This window comes from Oryzias latipes, chromosome 1 (assembly GCF_002234675.1).
Source record: "Oryzias latipes chromosome 1, ASM223467v1".
Classification (NCBI taxonomy): domain Eukaryota; kingdom Metazoa; phylum Chordata; class Actinopteri; order Beloniformes; family Adrianichthyidae; genus Oryzias; species Oryzias latipes.
In genome coordinates, this window is record NC_019859.2 from 14,272,192 (window position 1) to 14,289,684 (window position 17,493).

General features: G+C 43.1%; 1 protein-coding gene across 1 annotated transcript; it reads right to left on the reverse strand.

The window, feature by feature from the left end:
* Positions 1–27: 27 nt before the first annotated feature.
* Positions 28–15,771, reverse strand: adra1d (adrenoceptor alpha 1D). Its single transcript, XM_004065868.4, has 2 exons — positions 14,503–15,771; positions 28–1,293 (listed from the first exon to the last, which is right to left on the reverse strand). The coding sequence occupies exons 1-2, from the start codon at positions 15,446–15,448 to the stop codon at positions 743–745; spliced, it is 1,497 nt and encodes a 498-aa protein (XP_004065916.2). The 5' UTR covers positions 15,449–15,771; the 3' UTR covers positions 28–742.
* Positions 15,772–17,493: the final 1,722 nt, after the last annotated feature.

Here is a 17,493-nt window from a genome sequence, read left to right on the forward strand (position 1 = left end):
AATCCTGATTTAATTGGACTTCTTTACCTTTTTTTTATTTAGCTTTTATTATTCATAATCATAGCATCAAAAAAGTACATGTATTTCACATTAGAGCTTATTTGGATTTACAAGTTTTACTTCATTGTTCCCCATGAATCCTACAAAATAAATCAAGTTAAGAATTTTCATTCTTCGATAACCTTTTTTGCTCACAAAACCTTCTCAAAATGTTAAAGAATGCACATGATCAAATTGAGTCCAGTGTGAAATTTCACGTTTGATATCACATTTGATACAAACAATAGAAATTGCACTCAGCAGTCTTGTCAATAAAATGCTTTACTGTCTTTAAATAAAAAAAAAATATAAAGCAAATCATTTTCCACATCACATAGGGTCAACACACTAACCTTTGAAACCAAAAAGACAGTTTTATTCAAACAAAAGGAAATAAAATTGAATTTTTTGTGCATTCTTTCTAGTTTTTCATTGTGTTTTTCTTTTGTACCTAATCCAAACACTGATTTTATGACACAGACACATGGTGCCTTAAAATCACAACAACCAGTCTGATAGGTTTGCTACTGTTGTGATCTCCACAACCTGGCTTTCACAAAATATTTCATTTTAAGAAAAGTCATAGTGAAGAATTTTAGATAATTTTGTGAAACTCTCAGAATGTGTGCCTGCTCACAGTCTTATTTGCACATTGTTTAAGAATGGCCACTTTGAAAATAAATAACTCTCTGCAGGGAGAACTCTAAATGTCGGTCTCTTTCAGGCCGTGACATTCTGCCAGATCATAGAACTGAAAACTGCCCTGCTCACAAGAATTGCAGATTCCCATTGAAACTGTGTCCACAGTGTCCCTCCTGCCCCCGCCAGGTGTGGCTCCTTTTCCTGTCCCTCCCTTGATCTTGTTGGACAGATTGTTGACTTTTTCCTTAAACTGAAAGGAGGAGTTCTGCAGAGGCGGAAAAAGGCTCCATCTCTTTAAACCGAGTGAACAACCTTTCTTCTTATGCAATAAAGAGCTGCTGCATGATTCATGCACGGCATAGCCAGGTGTGTATTCTCCCCTCTGATCCCTTGCCATTCCTTTCACAGCTGTCCGCCACCTCTGGTCATAGAAGCGGCGCAGGACCCTCCGCTTTTGATGGCACTGGCATTTGAGCAGTCGAATGAATGCTCGCTGGAACTCTTTGCTAGAGCAGGGGTAGATCATTGGATTGATGCAGCTGTTGAAGTATCCCAGCCAAAACACCACCTTGAACACAGTTTCAGAGGGCTTCAGTGCTGGGAAGACGGAACCTTGAAAGGGATGGAAACATGAGGATTAGCATCAACTGAAGCCAAATCTTTGCAGAGTAAGGACACTTTATACATTAGATTTACATGTTGGATAGTTCATTCAGATAAGTTCTTTTTTTTTTTAATCTAAATATTTTATAAGTCATAAAGAAACCATGATCTAAATTTTTTAAAAGTTTCTATTTTTGGAATTATTGATGATAGTGGGTCCTCTGCCATCAACCTCATTACCAGCAAAGCAACCTATTATGGTATTTTGCCAGATTTAGTTATTTATTTTTAAATCTTCAACAGCCTCATATTAATTTTTTGGGTAATCTTTTCTTCAAAGTTTGGTCATTTTTATTAACAAAAGCAAAAGGACATTTTGTTCATCAGAAATATGACTCTTAAGAGCTGAGGCCTGTAAAAATAAGAGGTAATGAAATATTAAGCAGCATATTAAACCTACTTTTTAAAACTGTTAAGGTGCATGGTAACAACCTGTCAGGGTCATCAGGTGACATTTTTAATAACAGACACTCTAAGAGGAAACACTTTTTAATGCTTGTTTGTGCCATTATAGCTCGTATCACAAACGCATTTACTTACACCAAAACGCAAGTATTGGTTATAAATTATGGGTTTTTGCCAATGATAATATATGAGAACTGGACAATGTGACTCCTGCCCCCTCGCATTCCAAATAGAAGGTACCCACTGGCTCCAAGAAGCCAAAATCCCATAGACTTCTACAGACGAAAACAATTCTATTACTTAGTCATTACTCAGTTCTTGCTAATCATATTTCTTTTTTTCATATTTTATTCTGAAGTGGAAATTATTCTAATTATAAACTGGCCAATCAGAGGCCTCCATTGAAGTTTGTGGTCTAACGTTGCACATTTGAAAGGTGTGACAGATTCTCCTGAGTCTGCTTTCAAATGGTAGGGGCGGCCTTGCAACAAGCTCACTCCTGATTAGCAGGAGTGGTTGCCACACATATGATGACTCAGACTGACTCAGAACAATCACTAATTACTGACGTCATCTGGCTTAAACATTACGGCATCTGTATAGTGAAAAGATGACGACTGAATTGACTTTGGGTTGTCACGGTGCCTCGGTCAGCCCCGCCCCCTCAGCTCTGCTCCTGACTTCCACCAGCTGTGACCACCTCATCTCATCAACCTGCCTACACTTAAGGAGATCCAGCCCATTCATCGACGCCAGTTCGTTAACTCCTAACGGTGACTACGCCTGGTCAGCCTGCTCAAGTCCCATGTCTTTGTCCTGCCTTGCTCTCATGTTCTGCCTCTCTGTCTCAGGATTTACCCAACGAAGGTCACCTGTGTGGAAGTCTGCCGTCACTCACCTGCCGTCCTGAACCGAGCTCGGAGCACTCCAGCCGCAGTGATCCCTCCAGCCTCGCCACGAGCCACGTCTGGATTCCCTCCTGTCAATGGATTACTCTCATCAACCCCTCCTGTGATTAAAACTCACTTACCAAGTCACTTACCTGTCTGATCATTCTGAGTTCCAGCGTCTGGGTCTGTCTCGCCTGAAAACCATGACAGAACGAACTGGCCAAAATCCAGACCCAGCTGACTCAGATGATCTGCGCCACGCCGTGAGCCAACAAGGAATCTTCCTGGGACGCCAAGTTGACGCTCTATCCCAAATCGCTTCGGCTCAACAAGACCTTTTTCGGCGTCTGTATGGTATGTCGCAAACATTATCAGAAATCACCAGTCAAGCTTCCATTCCTGCTCCTACAGTTCCGGCCGCAACATCCGGCAACAACCTTTCTTCCGCTGCCGTCATGACACCTGAGAACTTCCGTCTCCAACCGGAACCTTTCCACGGCGACACGGAAGCCTGCGGAGGGTTTCTCCTTCAATGCCAGTTACTTTTTCAGCAAGCACCACGATACTACCTTTCCGATCACAGTAAGATCACGCTAATCATCAATTCACTTCGCAGTAAAGCGCTACAATGGGCTCAGGCTTTCCTATCCGCCAATCCTATATCCCACCTACCTTTTGGACGATTCATAGATGAATTCAAATTGGTGTTTGATCAGCCCCGTAAGCAAGACGAAGCAGCACGCAAACTTCTTACACTCCGACAACGTAACCGCTCCGTTAGCGAGCATATCATTGACTTCCGCATCCTGGCTGTGGAGGCTGGGTGGTCTGACCCAGCGCTCCGAGGGGTTTTTTACCAGTCCCTCAATGAAGCCATCAAAGATCATCTATGTACCCAGCCGGAAGCTAACACTTTTGAGGAATTAGCTGCTGCCGCCTTACGTTCCGATATCAGGCTACAGGAACGTAATGTGAGTCGGAGCCATGCTGCCAAGAAGGCTACTACGCTAACACCCCTCGTCACTTCCATGGACTGTAAACCCGTTCTCCGGTCAGAGACTCCTCGCACTATCCCAGAAGAACCTATGCGTATCGGGCATTCAAAAATCACAGCCGAGGAGCGGCTAAGACGTCGCAACGAAGGTGCGTGTTTCTATTGTGGTGAAACAGACCATCAGATTAACCGATGCTCCCGTCGTTTAGACTCCAGAACCCCTCCGCTAAGAGACCGGCCGCGGGGGACCGTTCCGCTTCGCTTAAGGATTTTTTGTTTGTCCCGGTCAAGTTATGTCATCAATCCAGAATTTTGGACTTTCAGGCGCTGGTCGACTCTGGCGCTGAACAGAGTCTAATCGATCAGAGTATCGTTGATCGTTTAACTTTACCCACCGAACAACTCCCATCTCCTGTCCATGCTGCTGGTTTAGGGGGACAGCATTTGTCCGTTATTTCACACCGTACCAAACCTGTTTTGCTTGTTACCTCCGGGAACCACCGCGAGTTCATTCAGTTTTTTGTCACTCGCACACCCCAGACTCCTGTCGTTTTGGGGTTCTCGTGGCTTAGACTCCATAATCCCCATCTTGATTGGAGCCGTGGTAATATCATGGGGTGGAGTGACTTTTGCATGGGTCACTGTCTCCAATCTGCGTTATCCTCCGTTTCCACGCCCTTGAGCTGTGAACCCGAAAATATTGATCTTTCTAATATTCCGGATTGTTACCATGATTTAAAACTCGTGTTCAGTAAATCGAAGGCTTCCTCCTTACCACCTCACAGACCTTATGATTGTGCCATCAATCTTCTCGAGGGCGCCACCCTTCCCAAGGGAAGATTGTTTAACCTTTCGGGCCCCGAAAAGAAAGCTATGGAGCTTTACATTCAGGAAGCCCTAGCTCGGGGTCACATTCGTCCTTCCTCTTCCCCAGCCGGGGCCGGGTTTTTCTTCGTCGAGAAGAAAGACAAATCACTCAGACCCTGTATAGATTTCCGTGAACTGAACCAGATAACAATTAAAGATAAATATTCTCTCCCTCTCATCAGCTCGGTTTTTGATTCCATTCAGGAAGCACGCATATTCTCAAAACTCGACCTTCGTAATGCCTACCACCTCGTGCGAATGAGAGAAGGAGATGAATGGAAAACCGCGTTTAACACTCCGTTAGGACACTTCGAATATCAGGTTATGCCGTTTGGTCTAACCAACGCACCCGCCACCTTTCAACGCTTGGTCAACGACGTACTCAGAGATTTTTTGAATCAGTTTGTATTCGTGTACCTGGATGACATCTTGATTTACTCCAAAGATCCCAAGAACCATCAGAACCATGTGCGTCTAGTCCTTCAGAGGTTAGCCGAAAATCAGCTATTCGTAAAGGCCGAAAAATGCCAGTTCCACTCTACCAGCATTCCTTTCCTCGGGTACATTTTTGAAGCTGGCAGTATTCGTCCAGACCCTGCCAAGATAACTGCCGTTTCCCAATGGGAACCTCCCTCGTCACGCAAAAAGCTCCAGCAATTCCTTGGTTTCGCCAATTTCTACCGTCGATTTATTAGGAATTACAGTTCAATTGCTGCGCCCCTCACTCGTCTCACATCAACTTCAAAACCGTTTCTCTGGGATACCACGGCTCAAGCTGCTTTCAGCACCCTGAAGAAACTGTTTGTCTCAGCCCCAATCCTCATTCAACCGGACGTTTCCAGGCAATTTGTGGTGGAGGTTGACGCCTCCGACTCCGGTGTAGGGGCCGTTTTGTCCCAACGAGAGGAGTCATCAGGAAAGCTTAAACCTTGTGCCTTTTTTTCAAAAAAATTATCACCCGCAGAACGCAACTATGATGTGGGCAACCGGGAGCTCCTGGCAATAAAACTGGCTCTCGAAGAGTGGCGTCATTGGCTGGAGGGAGCGGCTCAACCTTTCATAGTCTGGACTGACCATAAAAATCTGGAATACCTGCGCTCTGCCAAACGACTCAACTCCCGCCAAGCCCGCTGGTGTTTGTTTTTTGACCGGTTTAACTTCTCCATCACTTACAGACCCGGCAGCAGAAATATCAAACCGGACGCCCTCTCACGCCAATTCTGTGACACTGAACAGTCCAAGACGACCACCAGCATTCTCCCTGATACCTGCATCATTGGCAATCTGACCTGGGACATCGAAACCAGAGTTATTCAGGCGCAAGGTGAGGAACCTGATCACCCCACTCCTCCTAACGGCACTCTTTATGTCCCCACATCTGTCAGATCTGCAGTAATCACCTGGGCCCATACCTCTCGCATCGCCTGTCATGGAGGAGTCACCCGTACTCTCCATCTTATACGGAGGCGCTTTTTCTGGCCCTCCATGAACAAGGACGTCAGAGAGTACATCGCCGCCTGTACCACCTGCGCACGCTCCAAAACCTCCAACTCTCCACCTGCGGGGTTATTGCAGCCTCTTCCCACGCCTAACCGTCCCTGGTCTCATATCTCCATCGATTTCGTCACGGGCCTTCCCATGTCTCAGGGTAACTCTATCATCCTCACCGTAATTGACCGATTCTCCAAGTTTGTCCATTTCATACCTCTCCCTCAGTTGCCCACAGCCTCTGAAACAGCAGAGGTTCTGGTAAACCACGTCTTCAGACATCACGGCATCCCAGCTGACATTGTGTCCGACCGCGGACCCCAATTTATCTCACAAGTCTGGAAGGCTTTTTGTTCTGCCCTAGGTGCCACCGTCAGCCTAACATCTGGGTACCATCCCCAATCGAACGGTCAAGCAGAACGGGCCAATCAGGAGCTGGAAGCTGCCCTCCGCTGCCTAGCCGCCCAGAACACCTCTGACTGGTCTACATACTTGGTCTGGATCGAGTACGCCCACAACACGCATCCCTCCTCTGCCACAGGTGTGTCCCCCTTTGAAGCGTCACTTGGTTATCTGCCTCCTCTGTTTCCATCCCATGAATTAGACCTCACCGTGCCATCTGTTCAAGACCACCTCCAACGTTGCCAGCGCATATGGCGCCAAACCCAAGAGGCTCTCCGTCGCTCCAAGGACAATAACTGCCGTACTGCCAACCGCCACAGGGTGGCTGGTCCCGCTTACCAACCAGGCCAGAGAGTATGGTTGTCGTCTAAAAACATCCCGATCCAGGCCACGTCACGCAAGCTGGCTCCCCGTTACATTGGACCATTCACCATTGATCGCATCATCAATCCCTCATGTGTCCGTCTTCATCTTCCGGCAGCTCTCAAGGTTCATCCATCCTTTCACGTTTCCCAGATCAAGCCTGTTGTGGACAGTGATTTGTGCCCGCCTTCCGCTTCCCCACCACCCGCCCGGCTCATCGACGACGCTCCGGCGTATACCGTCAGCCGCGTTTTGGACGTCCGGCGCCGGGGGCGCGGCTATCAGTTCTTGGTGGATTGGGAGGGTTTTGGTCCTGAGGAACGGTCTTGGATCTCCCGTTCCCTCGTTTTGGACCATTCCCTCATTTCCGATTTCTACCGCGCCCACCCGGACCGTCGGCCTCGACCGCCCAGAGGCGGTCGTTAGGGGGGGGGTACTGTCACGGTGCCTCGGTCAGCCCCGCCCCCTCAGCTCTGCTCCTGACTTCCACCAGCTGTGACCACCTCATCTCATCAACCTGCCTACACTTAAGGAGATCCAGCCCATTCATCGACGCCAGTTCGTTAACTCCTAACGGTGACTACGCCTGGTCAGCCTGCTCAAGTCCCATGTCTTTGTCCTGCCTTGCTCTCATGTTCTGCCTCTCTGTCTCAGGATTTACCCAACGAAGGTCACCTGTGTGGAAGTCTGCCGTCACTCACCTGCCGTCCTGAACCGAGCTCGGAGCACTCCAGCCGCAGTGATCCCTCCAGCCTCGCCACGAGCCACGTCTGGATTCCCTCCTGTCAATGGATTACTCTCATCAACCCCTCCTGTGATTAAAACTCACTTACCAAGTCACTTACCTGTCTGATCATTCTGAGTTCCAGCGTCTGGGTCTGTCTCGCCTGAAAACCATGACATGGGTGATGTTAACAGTTCAAACCAGTTCTCATAGGGAAGGATTTTGGTCTGGCTCCAACCCATGTGACCCTTAACAGGAAAACTGCATACAGAAAGTGAATTTAAAGATATAAACTTGGGCAGTCCAGGATGTTGGCAAGCTCTTTAGTCTTATTTTGTTTTCTTTTATTAAATGTATATGTTACAATTTCTATTTTTTGTGCTTTTACTTCTTACCATTATGCTGGGTGTTCTTGCTTTTTTTTTCTCTCAATATTGTCCTGTTGTTGAATTTAAAAGAAAATACAAAATGTATCTTTTTTCACTTTATTTCTCATGCTTCTACAACAACATAAAGTTTATTATGGTTTGCGCAGTAGCGGTTCTAGGCACGGGCCGTCCGGGCGGTGGCCTGGGGCGGAAAACTGAAGGGGGGCGGCACCGGCGGCTCAGCCCTTGTAAAATATTATATGCACCACTATTGGTTTACTTATGTCACAGTTTGTGAGTTTGTAACAGCCTGAACCTGGCCGCGCCGCCGCCCTCGCCCCGCAGCTGCGCTCTCCTGTCTTTGAGAAGTAGACACAAATGTGTGTGAAGAAGAAGGGAGGGGGCGCGGGGGGAGCACGGAGCACCACCGCGTTTGCGCATGCGCAAAACCTGGCGGGCTCATCTTTCAGGGGAGGCGACGGTCACGGGCTTGATGAAAAAAATAAAAGTAAAAACTGCGACTGCGCCGTCATGTAGCGAATCAGCGCCCCTGGCTATAGCTGCACGCGCTCCTGCTGGAAATGTGTGAAGAAAGGGGGGGGGGGGGGGGGGGGGCTGCGGGGAATCAGTTCAATTGTGGGACGCTTCCAAATTAAGTGGCTAGGTGGGGACAAGGGCGGGGGTTTGAATCTACTTCATAAAACCTTTTTATAAGTCAGTCATAAGGTGACATTCTATAACCTACACTTTAATAAAGGTATAGAAAATATATTCTGCTTTTTTTGGGTTAATTTTGTGTTAAATGCCCAAATGAAAAAATGGCAACACAAAACAATGCTGTCACTAAGGTGACAGTTGGTTCAGTCGACGGACTTGATGTCTTCTTCGTGACGTGAGGACATTTATGCCAAACAAACGCCAAAAACATCTAAAATATGGAGAAAAAAAGGTCAAAGCCATCTGGTGCCCAATTTAGAAAGAAAAGAAGAAGAGGAGAAAAGAGATAAAGAAAAGGGTAAGTCCTCACAGCTTGATGCATGTCTTTTCTAAATTCTAATGCTACCTGCCCTACAACAACGTTGCCGATGAAAACTTTATTTTGGTCGATGACCAACACTGAAGTAGGCCCAAATGTTGCAAATAGCGTCATTTTTTTTTTTTTTTAGATTTTATTCTTAAAAATTTGCTCTGCCTTAACTTGTAACATTAGTTATGATTCATGTGTCTGTCTGCTCTGCTGTAACACAAAGGTTTTGTTGGGTTTTGCTGTTGTATACTAGTTCATAATGTTAAAAAAGCTGTGATGGTTACACAGCATGCTGCTGCTGCCATAAGATGCTAATGGGGCAAATAATTTGAGATTGGTCTTAAATTTAATAATCGTTTGTGGCAGCCTAAATGTTTTCCCAATGTTTTTTTGACATTTAACTGGGGATTTAGGGGTTAATTTTGAGCCTGCATATGAAGTTTATTTTTTATTTGTTTTACAAATGTGGGATTATATTTTTAGCCAATAGAATTTCCATAAATCTGTAGGTAGTTTTAAAAATGAATATTTACCATTTACTGCAAATCTATGGGGACAAAACATAATTCAACAGGTCATAACTGAAAATTTTCCAATCAAAGGATTGAAGACGGAAAACATGAGCTAATTTTTCTTCTCTGAAGTAGAGATCGATATAGAACATGACAATTTAAATTTCCAATTCATAAATGTTTTTAAAATATTTATTTTATATTATTTATTTAATATTGATTTAATATTTCTTAGCTAACTGTATTTTTGCCATGCTTATGGTCTTTTATTTTTTGTGTTCTGATAACTATTATAATGCTGTTCAGAATTCTGACATCTTTTGTATCCACTTCTTAATTTCAATGACAATATAACATGTCAGTTGACAAAGACAAACAAAGTTCTGTTGTGACTATAGGGGGGGGGGGGGGGGGGGGGGCGCCTGGGGAGGGTCTCGCCCGGGGAGTAATTCAGGGTAGAACCGCCACTGGGTTTGCGGATGGTTTTTCTAAGTATGTCGTCCTCTCTTACGACAACTTGGCAGGCTTTCTCCAGAGAACCATTTCTACTAATAAAGAAGAGACACTGCCTTGGGCACAATAACTAATAAATTGAAAAAAATAATGTTGATTTTTAATTTCAACTGTTTCTGTGCATTTCAGTGACAACATGTTTTGATGCCTTTCTCATATCCACCCTTTTATTATGTATTTTCTTTGGAATGCAATGCAAGAATGTATTTATGGAATGTGTTTTTTTTTACCTCATTATGTTTGTTTTTCTCATCTCCCCGGGCTTCTGATGTAACAGAGCATCAATCTCAAAAACAGAGCTAAAACAGTCCTAATGCGAACTCAGCCTTGGTACAAAGAAGTCTATCATCATTTTAGGTGGAAGCAGAACGAGGCTTGTGTGTAATTTTCAAAGTAATGGCTTCATGCTGTTTTAGCGTCAGCTACCTGCAGCATACTGTGCCCTATCAAATGCAGACAGCAGTAATGGGCCATCTACTGGATCATAAAGCAGAGTCCATAATCCAGTTTGTCATTTTTCATGCAGGTTGGCAGTTTGTTGTGTTCGAGATGTCTTTCTTCACTTGGATTGACTTTTTGATTGCAAATTCTATCAACCACTTTGAACGCAACACAAACAGGATTGTAAATATAGTTAAGAAATAAGGAGATATCCATCAAGATGATGCCACTTCAAAGTTCAACCCACTTTTGTCATATTTTTAGATTTTTCTGTGTGAAAGAAGCCTTTGGAAATCCTCTTTGATAGTGTCTTTTTTTGGTTAACATTGGCTAATATCTCAACAATGACTATAAAGTGAACAGGGTGAGCCCTATACCAGAGTCTAGGGACCCGTCGGTTATCTCTGACACTGCTTTGTGACAGGTCTTTTGTGTAAGCAGACAGAATGCTGAGCAGCCCTCAGTTACAGAGCTTTAGAGAATTGCTTCCTTCACATTTAATGTTTTGTGTGAAGGTCAGTATATTTTTTGTAAGCTTCTTTAAATGTGTCCCCTAAAGGCCACCCTGCAGTATAATTATTTCCAGCAACAGAATCAAGTCAGTTATACTGCAGTTGTGCAGTACATAATGTACTACTGTCGAATCTGCTCACATTTGAGGATTTTGGAGGCCAATAGTAGTTCTTTTAAGCTTTCAATACTATGTTCTAAACATTTTGATCATTTTGATGGCAAAAATTGGCATAATTTCCCTTTATCATTTTATTTAAAGTTTCAGAATGTTAACAATGAATGTTACATTTTTAATCTGAGTAGCATTGTTCTAAAATGACGTCTTGAAATTCAACCTTTTAAAGACACTGTCACTTATTTTACCAATATCCAAGGATTGTACGCAAAGGTACAAATTCCAAACTATCGAATCAATTCAAAGTTCAAAAATAATGTTTTTAATTGAACATTATTCAATGAAAAGACTGTAAGTCAAGATTTCATTCTAAAACTAAGGTTTTTTATCATGACCAGTTAAATGTGAGAATATCATGTGATCAGATGAGACAAAAATAGAACTCTTTGATATAAACACCACTTGCTTTGTTTGAAGGGTAAGAACTCAGAGTTACATCCCAAAACCACACTATACCCACGTGGAAGCATGGGAGTGGAAACATCATATTTTTTGGGCAGCTTTTCTGCACAGGAAACAGAACAACTGATTTGCAGTAAGCAAAGGATGAATGGCGCAATGTATGGTGAGATTTGAGCATAAAACCTCCTTCCATCGGTAAGAGCATTGAGTATAAAACATGGCTAGATCTTATAGCATGACAACAACCCAAACACGTCACCTTGGCAACAAAGTGGTGGTTACATAAAAAAAAACAAAAAAAACAAACATTTAAGGTTCTGCCATGGTCGGGCCAGTCTCTAATCCTCATTCCAATAGGGAATCTGTGGATGGTGTTGAAAGTCTGTGTTGCCCAGTAAAAGCCCCAAAACACAACAGCTCTTGAGAAGGTCTGCATGAAAGAATGGACCAAAATAGTAGCTACAGAGTAAGCAAACTAATTGAAGACCAACATATGATGTCTCTCAGTGACTACTAGGATTACATTAATATGTATTGAGGTTGTTTACCTTTCACCGTATCCCTTCAGGGGTCGCCACAGTGAATTCGTTTTCACTGATTAGCACAAGACATTTGGAAAAGAATTTTAAAGCTTAGTATAAATTACAAAAGGGGTTCATTTAAATGTACACCTTGTGTACATTTAAGATTCATAATCTCTATTGTAACAGTAAAATATGTCCAACACAAGAGGCTTTTAGCTCTAATCTGTTTGTTCAGCTGTTGGACAGGACTAGTTAAAAAAAAGGATAAGATTTTTATGCCGGATGCCCTTTACTGACACAACCATGTAATTTATCCAGGATGGAGACTGGCACAGGATGTATTGATGATGAAAATTAAACACACACCTCATCTTTCAAGTGGGACAACCTGCAGAGAGTAACTACGCCTTACAACACTCATTAAAATAAATTTGTCAGTGTTTTGTTAACCTTTCTTGATTGTTTTGGTGTATTAATAAAGAATGGACATGTGCTGTCCCATCAAACCTTCATCTAAGTCAGATGACAGCAAGAGGACTTTCATTGTCATTTATAAAATGGCACATTGGCATCCAAAATGTATACGTCTGCCAGGTAAAAGGTTACTCATTAATGATTGTCTTAACTGTGGAGAAATGTCAATCTGTCCTAGTTTGTGTGAGCAGGACGGAAAGTCCACTCTCATCAATCAGTCATGTAAACTCATCCCACAGAGACTCATCAGTGTGGACTCATTTGGTCCCAGAGGAGTCTTCATGGTTTGTTATGCATGCTCTGGGGACTGCATTCAACAGTATCTGTGACCAAAAAAAAACAAAAAAACAATGCATGCCACATAGTGTCTATTCTGAAGCTGAAGCTCCTGGGAGCTGTAAGTTTGTTTGGACTTTAGTCAAAGAAAAGTGATTTATTTTTTGTCTTATTTCTCCTTATATCTAAATAATATGAATACTGAGAATCATGGATGTAATTACTTAATTTAAATGTAACTAATTAAGGGGAACACTTTAAAAAATGTCTCCCTTCTCTCTGAGCTGCTTCAGAAAATATCACATTTGTATTCTGTGGGTTCATTCTTGAGAGGCTGTGTGAGTTTTTCTGTCACCAGGGCACAATGTGCTCACCAAGCCACATTATGTGATCGCTATGATAGCAGTAATAAAAATTCTATTATGCTGAGCTGATCTGAAGAGTCAGTTGTCGATTAAATCCAAATGGAACAACCGTGTCCTTATCGTGACGCAAGGTGACAAATGATGAAAATGAGGAGCTAAGCGCCCAGTCCTTGCCCCTGCTCGTCTTTTATAACTCGAAGAGGATCGATCTCACACCTCTGCATGCAAATGAACTCGGCCTTTTCTCCCTTATTGAGTGAATGACGTGATTAGTCGCAGCAATTTTTATTTCTAGCATTCCTCTCCCTCCAGGCGTTACTCTCATAATAACATGCTGTTGATGATATACTTGCTGTTTCCCACCCCCTCACTAAAATTACTTTTAAACGGTTAACAGATTCATACACCAGAAAAATATTATTTTGTGCCTTCAGGTCCAATAAAAATATGGTTTGTTTGTTTTTTTAAATATAGAAAGTAGCCCCAATTGACATTTAGATTTTTTCAATAAACTGCACAATTGCAATGCATGAGTTAAACAAACAGTGTAAAGTAGTAGTACTTTAGTGGCTCTTTCCCCCAGCCTATGTAATATCCTGCACAAAAAAAAAAAAACGTATGTCTAAATGGAAAGAGTCTGGTGATTTAAAATGTCTAAGTTGCATTTAATGTTTTGGATTTGAAGGAATATTCTTTTGCAAACCCATGAAACAGAAACCCAAAGTAATATCATTATTAAAATATTTTGATTGCTGTTTCTGGTCATCAGTCTGCTCATTAGTAAAGAATGCTTTCCTTGTTATTGCTGTTCTTTGACAAACGGTGCATTAACTATCTGAAGACCTAACAGACTGACAGAAAAATTCCAGGGTGTTTTTCCTTCTTTACTTTTATTTATTTATTTTAAGAAGATACTGGTGTCAGGGCACATATGAGGGAGTGGGGGATTATTTATTGGCATGATTCCTAACACAGGCTGCCAATGAAACACTAGGAGGGTCAATTTCAGACTTGGTTTTGCCCCTTTCCACATGTGGGTTTTGGTTCTATTGAAATATTCTGATGCAGCTCCCATTAAGAAAAATGCCTAACTAGGACCAGAAGATGAAAAAGGTATCCAGATGTGAAGCATTTATATATAGAAACTATTCAATTATCCCACATCCTTTAAACTGTATGAATAATTCATTGCATAATTGTGATATCACTGCAAACGTCATCTTCTAGGCTGAATGAAATGTGGACCCGGGAAGTGGGGACATTTGTTTTATTTATGTATTATTTTCCTTGAAGCTGGAATGTGATAAATTGATTTCTTTTACTATTCTTAATGCCAAAACAGTTCATGTTCTGTGCATAATGCCGGGGATACATTGCGCACAAAAGCTTTTAACGGAACCATAGGGGGACCAAAATAAAAATGTCAAGAACATACCGATTGGTAGGAAGAGGAAAAAAGGCAGCCAGCAGACAATAAACATTCCCACCACGACTGCGAGGGTTTTTGCCGCTTTTTTCTCTCTGGAGAACTTCATGAGGCGCACCGACAGCGAACTTCGAAACGGATGGTTCTTGCTGCTCTTGGAGCTGGCCGGGCGCGCGTCCCCCAGCACGCTGCGGCAGTGGATCCGCAGCACTACTTCCACAGACTTGTCTCTTTCCCGCTTGACTCCCGCTTCCAGGCTCTTTGTAGTCCTGCGGGCCACTACATACACCCTAAAGTACATGATGAGAATGACCAAAAGCGGGAGGTAGAAGGAAAAGAGGGAGGAGAAGAGCGCGTAACCGGGCTCCTCCGTAATCCTGCAGATGCTCTCGTCCACCGGCGGCGGCTCCTTCCATCCCAGGAGCGGACCCACGGAGATGACTAAAGACGAGACCCACACCAGCATGAGGATTGCCACTGCCTTCCTCTCAGTCATGATGCTCGGGTATTTAAGGCAGTGCTTTACACCAATGTACCGGTCGATGGAGATCATGCAGAGGCTGAGGATGGAGGCTGTGCAGCAGAGCACATCCACGGCTGCCCAAACGTTGCAGAAAACGCGGCCAAACATCCAGCATCCCAGCACCTCCAAAGACGCAGAAAAGGGCAGAACGATGATGCTTACCAGAAGGTCTGCTATGGCCAAGTTCACAATGAAGAAGTTTGTGACAGTCTGCAACTGTTTATTGCAAACCACGGAGAGGATAACAAGAATATTTCCAACAATTGCCACCAGAATAAACACGGAGAGGAAGATCCCCACGCCGACGACCTGCGGGTCCATGGTGAAGTTCCTGCATGTTGTGATGCTGATGTTTGGGGGCATGAGCTCCAGAGCAGACCCGTTGAAATACAGCCCATTGTTGCTTTCGTTGCTCGAATTAGAGTCTGTCATTTTGAAACGCCATATAGACAACTTTTGGAGCAAGTTTCCTCTTCAAAGCAACAAGGAGCACGACGTCTGCGCGCTCCCTCCGCGCACTTTCCAACAGAAAAACCGCGCAGCTTCCTTTTGGAGCAACATCTGCCACTGAGCGCACACAGGGTAGAGAATTAAAATACAGAAATGTGTAGCAACTCACGTTTACACCCTAAAGCACCGATCTGCCATAAAACAACACAAAGAAACACACATCTATGGGAAAAAAAAGTAAGTTCATTTGACTCTGTTTCCTGCCGTTGTTTTCCGCTCTGCAACAACTCTGATGAGAATGAGAGCTGAGGCAGCAGGTCTCAACCTACAGCTCCACCCACACACAAAAATCCTTTAAAGGAATATATCTATGTCCGTATTTTTCATAATGGCAAAGGGCTTTTTCAAATTACTACAAATATTTGTGTAAGCTGCAGTCTTTGCACAAAATGGGGAAAAAAATATAGATCTCCGCTTACTCCCCCTTTTTAAAGTTTGTTGGCATGGTTTCCTCCATCAGAATTCATCCCATCCTCTTCCTTTCCAAACTGAGACATGCCTGACACCTGTCTTCTGGAGATAAGTCACTAATTCTTCAAATAGCTCCACTTGGAGAAAGGAAAAAAAAGAAAAAAACTTTTTTATGTGTACTCTTTTTTTATTTTACTAAAGTTGTTTGACACGTTTTCTTTTCACTGTGAAAATAATGTCTCCCTTTGATGTATCTTACAACTAGATTAGCAATAAGGGGAAAAATAACTAACTAACCCTTGTGCTATCCTAGGCACTTTACCATTGGGAGTTGGGTCATCTAGACCCACTAGACAGTGCTCTGAACCTTTTTTCTTCAATGATTTGTGATCTTCACTGGTGTCCATGGATTACATGAAATCTTTCCACCTTTATCCACCTTTGTCATGGTAGGGAGAACACGTCAATGGTAGGGTGGGGTCACCTATAATAGCACAAGGGTTAAATGGAAAAGTTCAAAAAACAAAACATATCTGATAAGCCCTGGCCCCATCCAGTTGCACGGTTAGAGCAGATCATCAGCCACATCATCTCCACTGACCAGCATGCCTGTCCTGACCACTGATATTTGCCCTTGGGCTCAAACTGGGAAGTTTCCCAGACATTGTGTCTACCACTCCCAGGTCTACTGGACTCACAAAGGAGGACAGACTTGTTCAAACATTCAAGGATCTTGGAAGAGCATGAAGGGTCAGCAGGCAAAGTCACAGAAATGACACACAAACACATCCTGGAAAAATCCCGATCCAAACTGTAGCTATGGTAGCCACATAGAGTCATTTGGGGGTTCATTTCAGAAATTATATTAAATTATTAAAAAAGAATCCAAAGTAAGCTAACTCCAACCTGTGGATCTACTGTGTAAATACAAATAGAGAAAAGCAGATGAAGAAAACTACTTTTTTTTTCTAAGGTAAAATCTGACTGAATACTGTTGAAGCTCAAGAAAAAATGTATGAAGTTGCTTGGTACTTAGATGTTTTTTCTTACATTTAGGGTCCATTTAACTTAAAGTTTTTTCTCAGACTTTTTTCTAAAACCTAAAATAATAATCCTTAGCAATAAAATAAGTAATAAATAAAAACTTCCTAGAGGCATCCAGACCAGGTCTCATTTTGTTTTTCCTTAATTTTTCCTTAAAGTTCCACTTTGATGATCTTTTGATCTGTTTTAAAAGCAATCCATGTGGTCTTTTAATTATAATTACGCAGTTTTTTGCCAAAATCAAGAGACCGGTGTCACTTACATAGTTTCTTCAATCGTTTACTAGAAATGCACCTCTTGGTTGTGGAGAGGACCCATGGTGCGGGCCAACCCCGCCCCTCTTTCCCCTTTCCAATGCCAAGAGCTCTCTCTTTACACACTCTCCCACTAGCTTTAAGCCCCTCACACCACCAACCTAATATTAGCAGTGCAACAAAAATTGTGAGCAATATTGGAGCTCTCCAGCAGTATAGTTTTGAGCCAGAGTTCAACTCAGACGAGGAAAACAAAGT